The 19,572-nt window shown below is 40.4% G+C and overlaps 1 protein-coding gene across 1 annotated transcript in view; it reads right to left on the bottom strand.

Moving 5' to 3' along the window:
* The window catches only part of phf12b (PHD finger protein 12b), an 84,291-nt gene extending 67,452 nt beyond the window's left edge, over positions 1-16,839 (bottom strand). The window contains exons 1-2 of the mRNA XM_060848118.1: positions 16,057-16,839; positions 15,544-15,725 (exon numbers count right to left, since the gene is read on the bottom strand). Coding sequence (XP_060704101.1) covers positions 15,544-15,725; positions 16,057-16,122 — 248 coding nt within the window. The 5' untranslated portion in view covers positions 16,123-16,839. The remainder of the gene's footprint in view (positions 1-15,543; positions 15,726-16,056) is intronic.
* Positions 16,840-19,572: the final 2,733 nt, after the last annotated feature.

The raw sequence follows: 19,572 nt of genomic DNA, 5'->3' as shown, positions 1-19,572 counted from the left end.
CTTCTTGGCTTGCAGCAGTAAACGATTAAACAACTGACGCTTTGATATATTACACTTGTAATTTCTGGTGATTCAAAGATACATCATAACAGAGCTTTGTGGGCGGCACGGTGGCACAGTGGTTAGCACTGCTGCCTCACAGCGCCTGAGACCCGGGTTCAATTCCCAACTCAGGCGACTGACTGTGTGGAGTTTGCACGTTCTCCCCGTGTCTGCATGGGTTTCCTCCGGGTGCTCTGGTTTCCTCCCACAATCCAAAGATGTGCTGGTCAGGTGAAGTCGCCATGCTAAATTGCCCGTAGTGTTAGGTAAGGGGCAAATGTAAGGGTATGGGTGGGTTGCGCTTTGGCGGGTCAGTGTGGACTTGTTGGGCCGAAGGGCCTGTTTCCACACTAAGTAATCTAATCTAATCTAATATTTCAAACGGTACCATTTTAAATAAAATACCATACATTTGGGTCGGTGGGTTGAATTTCCTAGAAATGCAAACGCCTGTACAAAAAAGATTAACAAAAATGCGAAGTACAAGCAAGACTGTCGAGATGAAGTGAGCAAAGGTTGCTGGTTTCACTACCATTAAAGTATATTTACTTATGAAAAAGACAAGTAATGCATAACCAACATATCACAACACTATTATTGAACATGCAAGAAACCAAGTTAAATACTTGAATAAAATTCATTTTTAAAATGGCTAATAGTGGTTCTAGGAGGATCACACTTCTGCAAGCAAAGTGAGTATCAGATCTGTTACTTGCATGAGCAAAAGCAAGGACTTTTTAAAAATGAAGAGGGGAAATATTTACTATAAAGCAAAAAAAAGTTTGAAAGATACAAGAATATTTTGCTTCAACAAGATAGATTTATTTCAGCTCAAGTGATCTACAGATCAAAACTCAGTATTTACTTCCAGTGTTTTAGCTTGACAAAAGTCATGTCCAAACACCACTCTCCTGTTTATTATAAGAACCAGGAATTGGAGAAGACCAAACAGCCCTCTGAAGCATGCTCCAATTCAGTAAGATTATGGTTAAACTGATATTATCCCCAGCTTCTCACATGTTCTTCACAGTGACTGAGTGTGCACAACTCCCTGGAGTAGAGAATTCCAAAGTTGAAGAGCTATCCAAGTGAAGAAATGATCCTCCTAAATAGCCAACTTTTGCCTCATCCACAGAGTATTTGTCCCAGTAACTGTAAAGCCAGAGTGTAACATCCTCTCAGCATGTTACCCTGGAAAAGACTTGTCTATTCACCCTATCCACGTCCCACATGATTTTTTAAACCTCTATAAAGGTCAACCCTCAACATCCAGGGAAAATAGCCCCAGTCTATTTCTATAGCTCAAACTCTCCAACCCTACCAAGGTCTTTGTAAATCTTGTCTGTACCTTATCAAGTTTCACAATATCCTTCCTGTAGCAGGGAGACCAGAATTACATGCAGTATTCCAAAAGTGACCTATCCAATGTCCTGTTAAGCTGCAACATGACCTCCCAACTCCCTATACTCAATGCACTTACCAATAAAGGCAAGCATGCAAAATGCTTTCTTGTCTACCTGCAACTCCAACTTCACTCTGGGAGTCCAAAGTGAGATGACATAGGTTTAAGGTGAGGGGAAAAAATTTAAAAGGGATTTTTTTTTTAAAATGCACAGAGTGACCCATGTGTGGAATGAGCTGCCAGAAAGTGGAGACAACTAGTAGAGTTACAACATTTAAAAGGCATGTGAATGGGTATATGAATATGAAAGGTTCAGAGGGATATGGGCCAAATAGGACTAGATTTACTTAAGATATATGGTCGGCATGGATGAGTCATACAAAAGCTTCTGAATCCATGCTGTACAGCTATGACTCTAAGTACTGTAAGAATTTTGTGTTTCACAGAAATCATCTCTCATTCTTCAAACCACCAGTGAATGTGGCACATTTATTCACACACAAGAATTTGAGAGCTCTCATTGCACCCCTGTTAAAGGAAGGTAAATGCTTCCTTTCATAAGGAGACCAAAAAGTGTCCATAGGGGAGACACTACTATTTTGGACCTCATCCTGCTTGCCTCCATAATCTCTTGCTACACTTGCAAAATAACTTCCTGCATACATTTAAATACCCAAATCCTCCTAAATATGTTCTGGTTCTGGCTTCTTAGAAAAAAAGTTCTGTTTCTACATTCTTACCAAAGTGGATCATGTTATACTTTTCCATATTACACTTCATTAATCATCATCTTCTCTGGTCAAAGTCCTGCACCTTTCCTCACCTGATTTACACCTTTTTTCCTATTTTGTCCAGTTTAGATGCATCGTTACATGTGCAACATTTATAGCTGACAACATTTGCAAGTATGTGCACTATATGGCCAGTCATCTTTTCAAAGCTTAGAAGAATGAAATGTAACAGAAACATACATCATTAATGGTCTTGACAAGGTAGAGGCAGAGAACTTTTCCCTGAATATGGGGTCATAGTCTCTGGTTCAGAGTCCTGATGGGAGCAATTCCTTCAAAAGAAGCCTCCCTGAATTTCACTTTCTCATCCCCGACTTTTGTTACTCTGCCATTGAGAGCAGTGCCTTGTCCATTAGTTCACAAATTCTCCTTTTCAATCTCAATCTCTCTATAAAAATCAGCATTTCAACCATTTGGTTGATGACCGAATTTATTTGATAATGTTCTTGTGAAATGCCTTAGAACAATTTTGTTATGCAAAGGTACTGCCTATATGGAAGTTGTTGTTACTTGCAGAGATAAATGAAGCACAATACAGTCAGGCTCAACTTCAATGAATGGACCATAAACACACACTCGTGGATTAATTCACATTTACCTCCGAACACAAATGTAACGTGACTTTTAGTAATAGAATCATAAGCAGGTTAATTCATTGCAACTTTGATTTTTCCTAAAGCATAGAATCATCGTAGAATTCTTACAGCAAGAATATATGTCCGTACTGACCCTCCGTAGAGCATCCCACCCAGACCCTGTATCCCTGTCACAATCATCTGACAATGGCAAGCCACAAAAGTCATAATTATACTGAGAAAGCAGGTCTTTTGGCCCATCGAATTTACACCAACCCTCTGAAGAGCATCCCACCCAGACCTACCCCGCACTCTGTAACCCACATTTCCCATGGCGAATCCACCTAGCCTGCACATCCCTGGACACTACAGTAATTCAGAATTGCCAATCCACCTAATTGCTCATCTATGGACAGTGAGAGGAAACCAGGAGTACCTGGAGGAAACCCACACACGAACAGAATGTGCGAACTCCAGACAGTCACCCGAGGGTGAAATAGAACCCAGCTTCATGAAACGGAGACAAGCAGTCCTAACCTCTCAGCCACCAGAAGCCTTGATTCATAAAGTTACATTGATGGAGATTCTGCTGCAAATTACCTTAACTACCTTTCCAGAAAGTAAAATACATTGTAAACAATGTTCGTAGCTTATTTTTAAAGTAATGGCTTTTACATACCATTTTATTAGACAACCAGAAAATTGAGTATGAATTATAGACCAATCATGCAGCATTTAAAGCTTTGACAAACATAGCAGCATTTGAAAAAAATAAAATTATAGCAAGAACTTAGGATATTGGAAGAAAAAACAAAAGCCTCTGATAAAAAGGCAGAAGAATAAATAAGAGCATCTGTTCGGAGGCCACGCAACGACATCTCTGAACGAGACAGAATTTCCCCCAATTTATTGATCAGTAAAATCAAAAATTTGTACTAAAGCTCAATTTGAACTGCCCAAATTTATATTGCCTAGATTCTAGTTTAAAAAGAATAAACCATGCCAGTTTAAAACAAGCTGAGCATACACTAGAATCAATCCTTAGTTTGAAGTTAAGCCAACCCATTAAATCCAAGCTGTGATAACACATTTTCACATTACATTAGTCATTTAGAACATACTGGCAAGTTTTGTTGCAAAATATCTAGTCCTACATTTGTCCATGATTGTAATCTTGGAGATGCCTCCCTATATTTAAAAGATTCTTTGAATCAAATAGTTTCTGAAAATTGACATATTTGGGCTGAGATGCAGAATATTGCATTCCGGCATATACAGTCTATTCATTAGCAATTAACTGTTTAACAGAAATTAAAGCTACATAAATAAACCAAATTTAATGCAACATTGAAAAGTATATAATGTAAATAATTTTACGCAGCCACTGGAACTAGCTGCCTCAATACTGTTAATATCTTTTAATATGAAATGCACACCTTCAAATAATAGCTTAAAGATTTCAACTGAATAAAGCAATAAACTCAACTGAAATTGAGATATGATAATGATTCATTTCAACAAAGCTAGACAGTAACCTGTGCAATATCTTTACTCTAGATACTGGAGTGAACTGTGTATGGAAGAAAATAAAGGTTGCCAAATGACAAATCTAGTGTCTAGATTTACACCACTAAAACATTTTAATAGGACTGAGGAATTAAGATAGGTTTAAATTAGGTTTCTCTCAGACTTCAGATATTCATTTTATTCATGTTTTCTTTACAAAAACATAATATCACAGGAAATTCCAAAGTGGTCTATGTATTTCATATATCCAAACGACTCACTAAAATCACCCAATGTCCTTAAAATGGCACCTGCACCAACTGACCTATTAAAATTAGACAGGAACTGTTAACAGAAAATTGAAACTTAAATAAAAAACATATCAGGAAGTACAGTTCGTAGACAGGAAGGGAACACCCAATATCAATACTAGAGGCTAGGATGCAAGGACACTGCCTCAAAGTGAAGGGATATCCCTTCAGAACAGACAGGAGGACTTTCTTCATCCAGAGGACAGTGAATCCATGAAGCTCATTGCCACAATGCCGTAGAGGACAAGACATGGAGTATGTTTAAGACAGAGACAGGTAGGTTCTTGATTAGTATGGGGATCAAAGGTTACAGGAACAAGGCAGGAAAATAGGTTTGAAGAAAAAAGCCATGATTGAATGGCAGAGCAGACCTGAAGGGCTGAAAGGCCTAATTCTGCTTCTATATCTTGTGGTCTTATGAGTGTCAAAAATTAAAAATTGTAAAGGCAGTGCCCAATTGCCTATTGGAAAAATTCCTGTCATGGTTTTCTTCTTCTCTATATCCCCCTGGATGGTATACTGACTAAAATGGAAAAACAATATGCCAAACATTCAAACATTTCAAACAGATAGCTGAAAAATACCTTCTCCTGAGAGGTCTAATCAAAGTAGGTAACATCCCTTGGCAAAAATAAGTACTAAGCCAGAACAGTGAACAGTCTAGCAATCTTTACAACAATAGGTCAGGACAGCACAGGTATCGTTTCTAACCTGGCACCAGTCTTCATACGTAACACCATTTTTTTAAAATAAAAAGGATGAGGATAATGTGAATAAATTCCTACGTGATTTTATTGCTCCGAGATGCAATTCAGCAGCATGCAATTTCTGTTACAGTAATCACAAAAACTATGTTAAAACCATAAATCACAGAAGACTTCCATTTATCTTGAAGGACTGAGGGATGATAAGATTCAGGTAGTATTTGTCATAGGCACATTCACACAGCACCAGTATTACATTGTGAATCTAGAAAGTGGCACATAATTTTAAAACTATATAAAAGCAGTAAGGTTCTAACAAGAATGCAACATTAATTCTGTGCAATCTGCAGGTGTTTTATTCAGTCTTGTATGGATAGGGGATAAATATAAAATCAGTGATGAGCAGGGTAAGGGAGGGATAACGCAGGGCAGAGGGGAATAAAGAGGGAAGGTTGACAGTGCAGACAAAAGGTCCTTTGGCTCACTGAGTCTGCGTCAGTCAAAACCAACAATCTCACAACTCTACTAGCGTTTTCCAGTACTTGGCTCAGTCTTGCATGCCTTGGCATCTAAATACTTAAATGTTGAGGATTTCTGTCTCTACGATGTTTACAAAGGATTGGTGCTCACAATTTCACAACCTTGCAACAGAACACAACATTGCTAATTTTAAAAACTAATCAACTTGTCATCTAAAATAAGAACACAAAATGATAATGCATAAATTTGTTCAAATCATTAATCTTTGATCTGTAGACTATAAAAACTTCCAATCATTTAGAAACAAAACAACACAGGTTTAGATTACCTTTGGGTAACAGTCTAGTGTTTTGATGACAAGTAAAATTTCTGTGGAATGCTCATTTGAACAGTGACAGCTGGATGCTAAATTTATGGAGTGTGAAGGTTGGCAGGAAAACACTGAAATAGTAAATTCTAGAAGTGATACAGGCATGGACCTGGGTTTTGGCAGGAGATAGGCTGAGGAAGTATTGGAGACAAGTGACGTTCTGGAAATGGAAGTAGGTGGTCTTTGTGACACTGAAAATATGAGATTACAATGACAGTTAATCTTTGAGAGATGAAAAACAGAAACTTAATTGTTTGTTGTAATGACCCATTTCTTTATCATAAGATTTGTACTCAATCTAAGTTAGGTTGGTTAAACTTCAGTGCTGAAAAGGCACATGACAGTATAGTATTTTAAGATAATCAAGATTGCAGAAAAAAATATATTCTTGCATTCTCCTTAAAATATCTCTATCATTACTTTTCAACACATTAAGGTTAATGAAATCTTAAGACTAATATATAAGCCTTATACAGTATAAACTTTACAAATATTACACCTTGAAAAAAATGAACTTCACTGTTACTTCAGTAGAGGATATGTGATTTGTTTGTTTCCTGGAATACAAACACAACTTAGCTTCTTTGCTTCAATGCCAACAAACAAACAAACAAACACAGTCTTCTCAAGTCCATTTTCATGCCTGTGACTCTAATAAGTTCAAGGAATTCACGGCTTTGTTACTTACAAAGCCCATCTGAACAGTAGCCTCTGTCAGTGCTCTGCCTTTCTCCAGCCTACCAGCCCAAATTTCCTTTGAGGCCTTCCCTCACCACCTCCCCCATCTCTGAATGTATACCTTTTTGTATTTGCTCTCTAAGCTTATTTTGAGGAGGAGCAAGCTCATATTTTCTCAATTCTGCTTCCACTAAATTATTCAAAACCACATTTCCTTGTCTGGTTCCTACGTTAGTTGACACTGGTAGCTGTTTGTTCTTTTGCTCTCTCCTTGAAACTTACTGTCATCAACACATTACTAACTGGGTTGATCTGAGGTCTCTGAAAACCACCATCGCATCGCCAACATCCCTTCCCTCTCCAAAGTCTCTGAATTTGGTTACCTCCCAAATCTATCCCCATCTTTCCTAGAATGAAACTTCATTCTCCGGAATGTTTGATTTCCTCAGGTGGGTTTCTGCCCCATCATATTAAATTACAAGGCTCTTTATCCAAACCACTGATGACATCTGATGCAACAACGACAAAAGTAAACTGTACCATCGCATCCTTTGACGGAACTCCTTCCATCATAAGCTACCTGAAATCTGCTTGGTTCAAATCTTATCAAAACATAGCCAAACCATCAGCTCTAATGGTTTCTCCTTCCACACTATCATCGCAAACGTACCCAAGAATCTACCCTTGGTACTCTACCTCTCAGCCAAATGATATTTTGCATTTTCTATAAAATTAGATCGGAAAATGTTCTGAAGTCACTGATGTAGTGCTCGCTTTCTTAAACGCATAAGGCAAAATGAACAAAAGACCAATCTCACCAACTCCAATAAAAAAAGACTAATTTATATTAAAAAACAAATTGAGGCACTCATGTAACCAGCAAATTAATTCTTTATAATGCAATATTCTTGTTTAGTTCAATACAGAATTATTGTTCTATAGTTCCACAACCATCACATCACAACTCGAGGGGTTGCTGGTGCAAATTGACTGGCATCTGCACTTCAAAGTCTATTCGATGAAAGCTGGTGCACATGAAAAGTGCGACATAAATGCAAATCACATATTCTGATTTCTTTATATTATTGCACACTGTCAAATGGCTTGATGAGATCACAAACTTTTAAGAGCATCAATATATGTTTACCAACTCTCTACCCAAAATAAAAATTCAGTAAAACATCATGTTGACTGATTCAATATATCTTCAAATATTCACTACTTTAGCCACATAATACTTTAACAAAGCCTCAACCAGTATGGCATATAATTGTTGTAAACTGACAAAACCATTATTATCCACCTGAGTTTTTAAAACATCAAAACAATTAATTAAGTCTTTTTAACTTAGCATATCATAACTTCACAACACAATTAGTTGTCACCATCTTCATGACAGTCATGATGCAAATGAACAGTGGCCAAGGGAGGACTGTCAACTGTTCAAACATTCAGGCTACTGTATTTATACGAGCCTCATCCTTAAAAAATCTTTTTGGGTTTTAGAAAGTCTGACCATTTATGTTAGCACTCTATGATGTTTCTGGATTTTGCTTGATCATTTCAATGTAGCAGGACACCTCCACGGTGATCGCTGCAATGCATCAATTTTACAAAATAACAGAATACATGGAGTCTGTTATAGGTACCCAAAGTTCTTAAAAGCATTTTATTATTCAAATTACATAATTACCAAGTTTTGTTAAAAGACCATTTGTTTTCAAAAAAAAGGTTGGAACTGAAGGGAACTATTCACTAAATACTGCATCTGTAAAAAGTCATCAGAGGCTCAGATTCCTGCAGTATGCACTTCACTTCCTGACTCTCAAAGTCAATCCACCAGCTGTAAGGTTCAAGTCAAGACTGCAATGGAATATTAGGCGAAAGTGAGGAATGCAGACGCTGGAGGTCAGAGTCGAGAGTGTGGTGCTAGAAAAACACAGCAGGTCAGTCAGCATCCAAAGAGCAGGAGGGTCAACGTTTCAGGCATGTTCCTGATGAAGGGTTTTTGCCCGATACGTTGGCTCTCCTGTTCCTCAGATGCTGCCTGACCTACTGTGTTTTTTCTAGCACCACACTCTCGACTGCAATAGAATATTCCTTACATACCTGGCTTTCTACTGCTCCAACAGCAAAGCTCATTCCAATCTGGTACATAGCAGCCTGACCAATCCACAAACATTCACTCTCTCCACCACTATGTACAGTAGCAGCAGTGTGCACCATCTACAAGATGCACTGCAGAAATTTTCCAAAGGTCTTTAGATAGCACCGCTCACACCCAGGAGTGCTACCACCTGGAAGGGCAAGGCCATTAGAGATGTGGGACCACTACCACATGCAGGTTCACCAAGCCACACACCATCCTGAAATGTTATCATTCTTTCAATGTCATCGAGTCAAAATCCTGAACTCCTTTCCCAACAGCAATATCTAGCCCCACCCTCCCCAAACAAAATAGTTCAGAAGTAGTCGCTCAAGGCAGCAGCTCACCAATACCTCATCAAAGGCAATTAAGGAATGAGCAATACTAGCCAAGTCAGTGAAGCCAAATGAATAAAACATGGTAGTCAGTGTCCTGTGAAAAAAAAGGCCTCCCGATGGGTTCCGAGAGGAGGACATAACATAACCACAAAGTTAAAACATTTCCTCTTACTAGTTGACTCATACTTCAATTTCTTCAGCGGCAATCCTTTACAGTGAGAAGGATGTCAAAAATTTTGTTTGCAATGACGTGGGTCAGAAACGTAGGGATTCACCTTCACAACTTATGCACAACAAAATATGTGTTTCCAAAGACAAAGTTTCTTCCAAGAGTATAAAGCCAAACATCTGGTTACCTAAGTTTGATAGTAAAAACGGAGAACCAATATTACAGACCTCAGAGCAATCAGAATACACAGGCTTAAGAAAACCACTGCTCCCTCTGTGTAGCTAATGTTTACTGGGAAGTCATCTAATTAGGATCTACTATTACTGAGCAAAATCAACATGTGCCGTCAGTTGCACAAAATCAGCCTGAAATATTAGAACTCCTATCCTCTAAAGGATTGGAGTTAAAACAAACAACTTCAAGCACTGTCCCTACCAACATAATTTTAAGTACTCTACAGCACTCAAACAAAACACAGCGTGAAAATTAAAGAACAGATCAGCCTCTGCAATTAGCACTAAAACACTTGCCGTTTTAAAGTTAAAGAGTGCCACACTATTCTAGGATTATCCAACTTAAATTCTAAAACTACAACAGGAAAGACCGAGAAATGCAATGGGCCAAACATGAAATCACTCCACTCAAATTTACTTTGAGCCCTTAAGAGTGGAGAGCTTGTGCCATTAAAATATGCTCACTTTCAGTAAAGAGGCAGAATTAGAAATTTCAAATCTTTACAATTCTAAGCAATTTAGAATAGATTCACAGAATGGTTACACCACAGAAGGGAATTCAGTCAGCTTGTCATTTCCATGCTTGTTTGCTCCAATAGCAAAATCACACTCAATCCAATCACTCATAGCCCTGAAAGTTTTTATTGGAAATAATAATCAAATTCTCTTTTGAGAGCCCAATTAAATCAGTTTCTATCAAACTCTTAGGCACTGCATTTCAAAATCTAAACAATTGTTTAGATGAAAGTGTTTTTAATGCCACCATATGTTTTGGCCTTCTTTCATCCATATTATTGAAAATGTTGTGAGATGCAAATATTATATCAGTTAATCATAAACAGCATCTTAAAATGACTGCGCACTTCCTTCTATATTTGGCACAGCAAATTATATCTTCCTGTTTGAACCTGCAAACTTTACAGCAGCATAAAAGGCATGCTAATTCTATTGGTTGAATCCATTCAAGAAAATTTGCTATTGCAAAATTTGTGCCATTTCAAAATTATAGCATCTATATTATGCAGATCCATGCTATTGTTGCATTTTCAAAAGCACAGTTAAGTCTACATCTTTAAGATGAGGGAACTACACAGTCAGTCAACAATTTTTAAATTAACATTCCACCAAACTAGCACAAATAACATGAAATAGTTGCCTCTAAGTTTCAGCATAAGGCAACAGAAACAAAGTACAAGTAGTGGATTATTTAGCTCTTCAAGCCTGGTCCACTATTCAGTATGATCACAGCTGATCGCCCAACTCAGTATCCCGTTTCCACAGGATCTCCAATTTCTTTGCGCCCTTTAGCCCTCAGAACGATATCCAACTCCTTCTTAAAGATATATAATATTTTAGACTCAAATCATTTCCTTGAAAGGACTCCCACAGGCACACCACTCTCTTGGTGAGGAAGTTGCTCCTCACTTCTCCTAAATGACCTACTCCATATCCTTAGACTGTGACCCCAGTTCTGCACTCTCCACTATTCAGAAACATCCTGTCCACATTGAACCTGTCTAATCCTGTTAGAATTTGGCAGCTAAGAAATACCTCATGTCCGCACCCAATGTTATCCTGAAGCACTCAACAGTATGATCTGCCTGTAAAGTGAGAGAGATAGTGCTTTTCACTGTACCTTGGCACGATAACAGTAATAAATCAAATCATAAACCAAATCAGTTATTCTAAACTCCTGCAAAAATTGTTTAAATTAAATAATTTCTGATCATACAGGTCAGGCCTGCCATGACAGGAATCAGTCTAGCGAACCGGTGTTTCACTCCCTCTAGAACGAGAGGATTCCTTCCTCAGATAAGGAGATCAAAACTGCACACAATGTTCCAGGCGTCACATCAATTATCTATACTGCAAGCCATCCCCGCTCCTGTACTCAAATCCTCTCACTATGCTGAGTTTACTGGAAGTTTGAGTAAACCACATCCACTCATGCCCCATATCAACTCCATAAGATACATCCTCAAAAAATTCCAGGAGATTTGTCAAATAGGATTTCCTTTTCATTAATTCACGTTGACGCTGCCCAATCATGTCACTATTTAAAATCCAAATTTGGTAAAAATTAAAAACTAGAAAAGATCAAGGGTAAGTATAGCTACTTGGTTCATTGAAACTCAAATCAATCAGGTGTTGTAACCAACAGAGAAACTATATAGCATGTGCAATGACCAATATGTCAACTTTGTGATAAACACAAAGACCATGGAAGAAATTCAGCAGGTCTGGCAGAACCTCTGGAGAGAGTAACAGAGTTATGTTTCAAATCTGGTATGCCTCTTCTTCAAAAGACACAAAAGAGAGAGTCTTACTGGATGCAGAGGGTCAACTCTTTCTATCTCCACAAATGTTTCCAGATCTACTGAGTTTCTCCAGCATTCTCTGTGCTGATTTCAGTATTGTGTATTTATGTCAACTCTGCTCGTCTCCAAAAGCGCTGTCTACACAGCTGAGTATTTCAAATGTTTTCTGCTTTGTTTCAGATTTTCAGCAGCTGCGTTATTTTGCTTTTGTATAAAGTTACTTGGCATTAAATTACAGGTACAGTTATCAAACAAAACCGATGAGTCAGATACCCACTAAACCACATCCTGCAAGATTGAGAAACAAAACAATAAATGGTATGTAGTGCAGTCCATTTTGTGGGTTTAGCCAGTTGCATCTCTTTTAAACAAGAACCAAAAATTCACTATTAGGGAATATGATCTGATAAAAGGGAAAAGCAGAACTTGGGAAAAGTCCCTCAGCAAACATATCAACTTTAAATTGATCATAGCACAATAACAACAATACTGAACAACCTAACGTTGCTTGGGGCCTTACCACCACAAAACCTTGCAGCATGTCAATGAGGCCACAATCATATGTACACAATCAAATGACTGTTTTTCACACCCCAATCTGTACAACTGCCATCCCAATCTTGTAGAAATTCATAATTAAAATCACAATTAGACTTTTCTTCAACACACACCAGTTGACAAGTTTCCGTAAAGACCCTTTTAACTGGAATCTCAAAGTAAACTTGAGATCGTTTACAAACAGCAACCCCCGTGCAGGAAGATCATTTGTCCAACTTTCTGCACTCAAAAGAAAAACAGGTTTTATGCCCAATTAAGATAAAGCTTCAAAAACTGTCATACATGTTAAATGTAAAAACTAAGCTCATCTCAAAACACAACAGATTTATGGCTGATTAAAAGCACCAAATCACTACAAGGATCTGGATAGGTATATGAATAGGAAGGGTTTGAAGGGAAATAAGCTGGGTGCTGGCAAGTGGGAATAGATTGGTTAGGATATCTGGTCGGCATGGACGAGTTGGACTGAAGGGTCTGTTACCCCGCTATACATCTATCTAAAATAGTTACAGACTTTTATTTTACAAACCATTTACTCCTTGGAAGAATGCGGCTTTCAAAATCTGGCACACAGGACAAAATACAAAATGCTTGAATTTTCATCCTCTAAACAAATACCACTATTCTACATAAACTACGTTTGCCAATACACTCCAAAGTTAATTTACCCTGGTTAGTAAATGTAACCATTCAGAGAGAGGAAGCAAGAAAGCAAGAGAGCTACTAATGATCAAAGCTGATGGAGAGGCATCAGAAATTGGTTGAAACTGAAATTTTATCAATCTTTAGAACCTCACAAAAATGGGAAGTTTAAATAAAAACAACTTCCAGGACCATACCATTCAACGCAAGAACACAGCTCTACTTGCTTACCAGCCATACTAAAATCACAAAATAGATAAAAGCTCATTTCCCAAGAGTCCTGAGCACAAAATTAAGGTTTACGCTGCAGTCCAATACTGATGGAGTTCTGAATCGTTAGAAATATCACTTTTCAGGTAGAACATTAAAGTTGTATTCCTGGGGGAATGTAAACGATCTCATGGAATTTTGAGGTGCAGGGAAATTACCCCAGTGTCTTGGCAATACTTAGCTCTTAATTGACATCACAGAAACATTCCCCGATTATTCTCAGATTTGTTTGTGAAGCTTAATTTGTTACAATTACTACTGCATTTCTTACACTACTACTGCTTTATTGGCCGTAAAGCTAAGTTGTCATCAGGTCACGAAAGGCAATAAATAAAATGCAAGTCCACCGCATTTACTATAAAGTTTCTGGCATGCAATTGACATTGTCACAACAATTAATAAAAATAATTAAGCAAAACATTTACTTAGGTTAATTTTACATGTCTAAAATATCAAAATAAATCTGAACTCCCAAAACTTTGGATTCTGAATATACTAGACATTTAGACATGGAACCATACACAATGACCTCAATCATGTAATAAACTATCCAGTTTTAATGCAATACAAAAATTCCAAAATTCAACACAGCCAACTGCTCCAAACATAATGAAGAATTGGATAAAACTTGACAATGATACAAAGTACTGATGACAAGAATGGAGTTAATTTACAGAGGGCATAAAACCATTAACTGATTTTTGTACCACAGGAACTCTGGAAATCTACCAAACCAGTCTAAAATACAAAAAGATGTCAGTGGAAACTTAATGGATTATTCAGACAGCAAACTGATCTAAGTTGGAAAAAGATATACTCTTTGACCCAACTTTGTTGTCAAATGCTAGTATGCTTTGCAAAGTAGTACTTGTCCTGTTCAATAATAATAATAAATGTCGAAATCTAATGTGTTCTATTTAAAATAAGTTAGTGGGATATTTACACTGACCATCCAAGCATCTCATATTTAAAGTAAAAAGGAGTTTTAAAACCTCGATTAGTGGCAGAAAAATGAAAGACTGACATACTAAGACACAATGGAATAACTTTCATGAAAAGCCAATGTATAACCATAAATTAAAAGGATAACATGACTTCCGTGAGATCTTTTAAAAATAGGAATCTTGAAAATGATAAGACAATAAACAAAAAAAGTGTCCCAGAGCTTCATCAGAACTCCAACACTTCTTTGCAAAACCTCCAAGAGCCTTGCGAACTCAGTTTAAATTTGACACTAACCTCCCGAACCGAGAAGTCAACTAAAATGGCGCTCCGAGTCGAAAATATAATTTAAACGGAGGTCGCCATGTTGCGTATTTGCAAACACATAAAGTGAAGGAAAGGAAGGCCATCCAGCTCGGTGCCTAGATAGGTGCTCAGGGACCAGGCCTGCGAGTAGGAAACTATCAAACAAGGACATGATGATCAGAAACAGATAAGTGTGTTTTAGTCAATGTGCCCCCATGCTCCTACCATATACCCTTATCTTATGAGGCCCTAATTGCAAAGTCAAGGGAGAAGATGGGTGCAGTAGGAAAGGGTACGGCTCGAAGCAATCAGGATCTCAATCTGGTGACAGCAGAACCTCCCCTAATTAACGAAGCCCCCACAGGTTTAAGCGTTTATAGCTTCCTTTCACCTTTCTAAAGTTCAGATTCAGCTTTAGGCTTCGCTCAGACCCTACATACGTAGGGGGGGGGAGAAAGGAGAGCAGGACAAGAAAAATCATTTAGCCGCAGCAATTGCAGTACAGAAAGCAACCACTAAAACACAGCCCAGGTCCACACATTTTGAGGCCAAACCTAGGAAATCAAACCTAAAAACCAGACACCAGCTTGGGCAAGAAGGCAAGGAAACATGGGAGGGGGAAGAAACACCCACAAAAATCCGAGGGTTTGAACCAGGCCGCACTGAATCAACATATCCCCATCCCCACTGTAATGCATCCCCGACTTAGGTGCCCCCCTCTCTGGGAGAGGGGCTGCAGGAAAGCCTGACGCTTGCACTGACCAGCACTGGAGGTGGAAGGCGGCCGGGCAATGATCGCAGCAGAGTAGGTCTCCCCCCTCCTTGCAGCTATCGCAAGTGTCGTGGTTGGTGGCCCGGCCGCTCCGCCTCGGCTCCTTCTCCAGCTTCTTGGCCTTCTTGTCGCTCTCCTCGCTCTTCGGAGGGGCCAGCAACGCTTGGATTTTCTGCAGCGAGGAGAGTTTTAAAAAAAAACAGGAAGGTAAGGTAAGGTGAGGGGAGTGGGATGGGGGTGAAAAGATTAAACCACTTTCAGCGTGCAGGCTGAGAGAGAAGGAAGGGAGAATCAGCAAGAAAGCGGGCCCCAAGACTGGACCCAAAATGTTTGTTTATTTAACAAGAAAACACTAAAAACGAGAGGACGGCTAGGAAAGAGAAAGATGCCATTTGTACTGAGTTTTGTTTATATATAAAAAAAGATGAATTTTGCTGCTGGCAGTCCAAATCCGATTTGTTTGGGCGCGATCAGCAGCCGAGGAGCAAAGAAGAACGGCTCACCTCCATCAGCCCTCCGGAGGTATCCAAGTCGTAGACAATCGTCTTGGTCTCCATTTTATCCCACATTCAACACGGCCGCTTTTTCTTTTCCCTTTTTTTTCCCAAAAAAAATAATATGAACGTGGAGAGGCAGCAGCAGCAGCGGCGACGGCCCTGTGATGGAGCAAGTCTTTTCCCCCCCCTTCAGCCGTCACCAACACCCACAAAAAAAAATCCGTCGGGGTGGGGGGGGGGGGGAAGAGACAAAAAAAAGGGGGGCTTGGAGGGGGTGATAACCCCCCCCCTCGAACCCCTGGGCTTAGCTTCCCACTATCTCGGCCAAAGTGAAGGCACAGCTCGGGGACGAGGGGGGGGGGGGGAAAAAAATCAGCGTCCGAGGAAAATAATCAGAATAATGACACCAATAATATTTATAAATCCACAAGAAATCCCGGCTCGAGATTCAACGGGCTCCGGCGACAGCAGCGACAGCGCAGCCAGGCCTGGTCCGGGGCCTAACCGACACGAAGCCTTCCCTGGGCGACAATAATATTCACGTCGAACCACTCGCTTTCCATCCGTGCGAAAAGACCCCCCCAGAGGCACCACCATGAAGCGGATAAATCCTGAGGCTGGACGGACTGTCGCGAAGGAGGCCGCGGGGGGGCTGCGGCGGAGGCGCTCTGTCACCCGGGTTCTCAGTGCTGCCTGGAGGCCGCCAGCACATACACAAACACTCGGAGGCCAGGCTGCTCGCTTTACATTTTTTTTCTCTCTCTCTCGCTGCCTCCAAGTTGGCGCAAACTTTCCACACACCACACGTATTGCGCAGGCGCCTCCAGGTGTTTGTGGAGGGGGTGGTGGTGTAAAAGGGAAGAATGGACGGGACGACTGCGCACGCGCCGGTCCATGCCGCCTGCGCAGCCGGCCGACGGTTTTTTTTTTCCGCTCTCCCTCTCTCTGCGCCTGCTCTGGGTTCTGCCAAAGGCGCCGACTGCGCACGCGTGCTCGGACTCTGGCGAGGGGTGGAGGAAGCGGCGGAGGCTGCGCGGTCATCCTTTGACGTCAGCCCCGACTCCCCGTCGCGTGATCTCGAGCCGGGCGGAGCTCGGCCAATCCGCTTCCACTCGCTTTATCTCTTCCTTTTCCCCCCCCTCCCCTCCAGAACAACATCTTCCCCCTCCCCCCCCCCGAACCCTCCATTCTCTCCAGCATCTCCTTAACTACTGCCTCTGGCTGGAGATGGGAAGGTAGCTCCGCATGCGCGCTGTACTTTGTAGCCTCGCTCTCCTCAGAAGGACCCCCATTTACTGCGCATGTCTTGTGTCAAGTGTGCAGTAGGGAATGACGTAAGGGCGTTGCTTCCTGGGAGTTGTAGTGAAACTTACAAGGATGGCTTGGACCTTCAGCGGTTTCCAAATCCTGCAAACTTGAGAATTGCTATCTGCATTTATTTGTCGTAAATGCATTTGATTTTAACTTGGACCTTTGCCCTCCAGTTATTTGATTTGGTATGCATGGGCAAAGAAAGTTTACGCATACATTAATTCCGTATTTAATCATGCGATAGTCTGCGACTAATGAAAAGTGTCAGTAGTTTTGTTTTCAGTTTCATGCGAACTTTCACTAAATTAATCAAGCAATAAAGCAGCAGTAATTTGAAATTAGACAAGATCATGACCCCTGTGTTTTCCAGCCAATTCTGAGTAAATTAACCTAATTTATCAAAATAACGTGTATAGTATTTGTTTACAGACTCGAGTAGAAAAATGTCCCGAAGTGTTATATTGCACTAGAACAAAAAAAATCAAAAATACTGGAGCAGTGAGAAAAACTCGGTTAAAGAGCTGCATGCATTATGGAGAGTCTGCATGAAACAACATTAGAGAGGTTAGGGAAAGGATTTCATAATTTTGGGTTGAGATGCCTGGCTGAAGATTTCGGGATTTGTAGGAGACCAAAATTGGAGACATAGTAATTTAGAAGCAGATATGAATGGGCAGTAGACTGAATCTTGATGGTATTTTCAGATTTTTAAAACTACATCAAAATATGTGGTGCTGGAAAAGCACAGCCAGTCAGGCAGCATCTGAGGAGCAGGGGAATCGACATTTTGAGCATGATTTCTTAATCAGTAATGAGGCTTGTAGCCTAAGGGAGCTGAGAGCTAAATGGGAGGGGTCTGGGGCTGGAGTGAAGGTAGCTGGGAATGCGAAGGTGGGGGGGGGTGAAGGTGCTAGGTTGGAGAGGATGGTTGAGCAGCTCAGTGGGAAGGAAGATGGATAGGTAGGACAGTTCAAGAGGGCAGTGCCGAGTTGGAAGGTTGGATCTGAGGTAAGGTGGAGAGAGGGGAAATGAGGAAACTGGTGAAATCCACACTGATGCAACATGTTTGGAGGATTTCAAGGCGGAAGATGAAGCGTTCTTCTTCCAGGAAATAAGGCCTCTTCCTGTACAGCAGAGTTTTAAACAAGCTCTGCGAAGATTGCCAGACAGCATTGGAATGGTTAACTCAGGAGATGACAAAAGCAGGGATAAATTTCAGCAACAGTTAAGTTATTTCTGGGTTTGTAATAAGATTGGAGACCTTTATTTTGGGAACAGATAGGAAGTTGTGAATTCTTAAACTGTGTCTTTCTGAGCCCTTGGCCTTCCTCCAAGGCCATCTGCAGTCTCCTGCACTGAAATGCAGCATCTTGTACCAGCCATGCTGTAGCCAGTGGAGTATCATTTCATAGGAGCATCAGGATAAGAAAGAAGATATGGATTTCAGAGACTTTGGGAATACACAGGGTGATTAGTTTAATTGTATATGCAATATAAGTGCTCTTAACATTTAACCATATCAGACTTTTAACCTGAAGGTTCATTTGTATGTATTAAAATGTCATTCTTTCCTAATCTCACTTTGCTGATGTGCAGTTTCCCACCGAGCAGACAGAAACTAGATGGTGACAATTCCTGACATAAAAGTCAGGGCAGTTGCCTTGCAAATCATAGATCGCCACTTATTCGTCTTTATGGCATCAAACATAGTGGGAGCTCTGGTTAGATAAGCTCGGTGACATATGTGGCTAGAGGGCTCAGACATGCTAAGTGAGTCCTGCTCAGAGGTAGGTGCACCTTCCTTGGTTTGAACACCCTTAGGGGTAAGGATGGTAGTCAGTATGGATGTGGAAGACCCATCCAGCTCTAGAGTTATTTCAGAGGAGACATGGGGGAAGCCTATATGTGGTGCCCCCTCTGGCTGGGTGTGTACTAGCCAGGCCCTTTCAATTGTGTGGAACAGGCACCTGGGCTTACCTCAAGGTCCGTTGTTCCCCTTTTGCCTTGCTGTTGATATTGGCTAGAGTGACGGAGTGTAGGTCTGTGCATAAATCTAGCAGGTGCTGTGTTAGAGGTATTGTGTATGCTGGACTTGGGTTTCCATGACAGCAGTCCATAGAGGTAAACAGACACTTGTGTGCCAGAGAAAGCACAGTACAAACAGCTTTGTTGTTGTCCTCCGACCTTTTGAGTCAGTTTGTCTCCGGCAAA

This window comes from Hemiscyllium ocellatum, chromosome 31 (genome assembly GCF_020745735.1).
Source record: "Hemiscyllium ocellatum isolate sHemOce1 chromosome 31, sHemOce1.pat.X.cur, whole genome shotgun sequence".
In the NCBI taxonomy this organism is placed as follows: domain Eukaryota; kingdom Metazoa; phylum Chordata; class Chondrichthyes; order Orectolobiformes; family Hemiscylliidae; genus Hemiscyllium; species Hemiscyllium ocellatum.
This window is presented reverse-complemented; position numbering and strand designations above follow the sequence as displayed.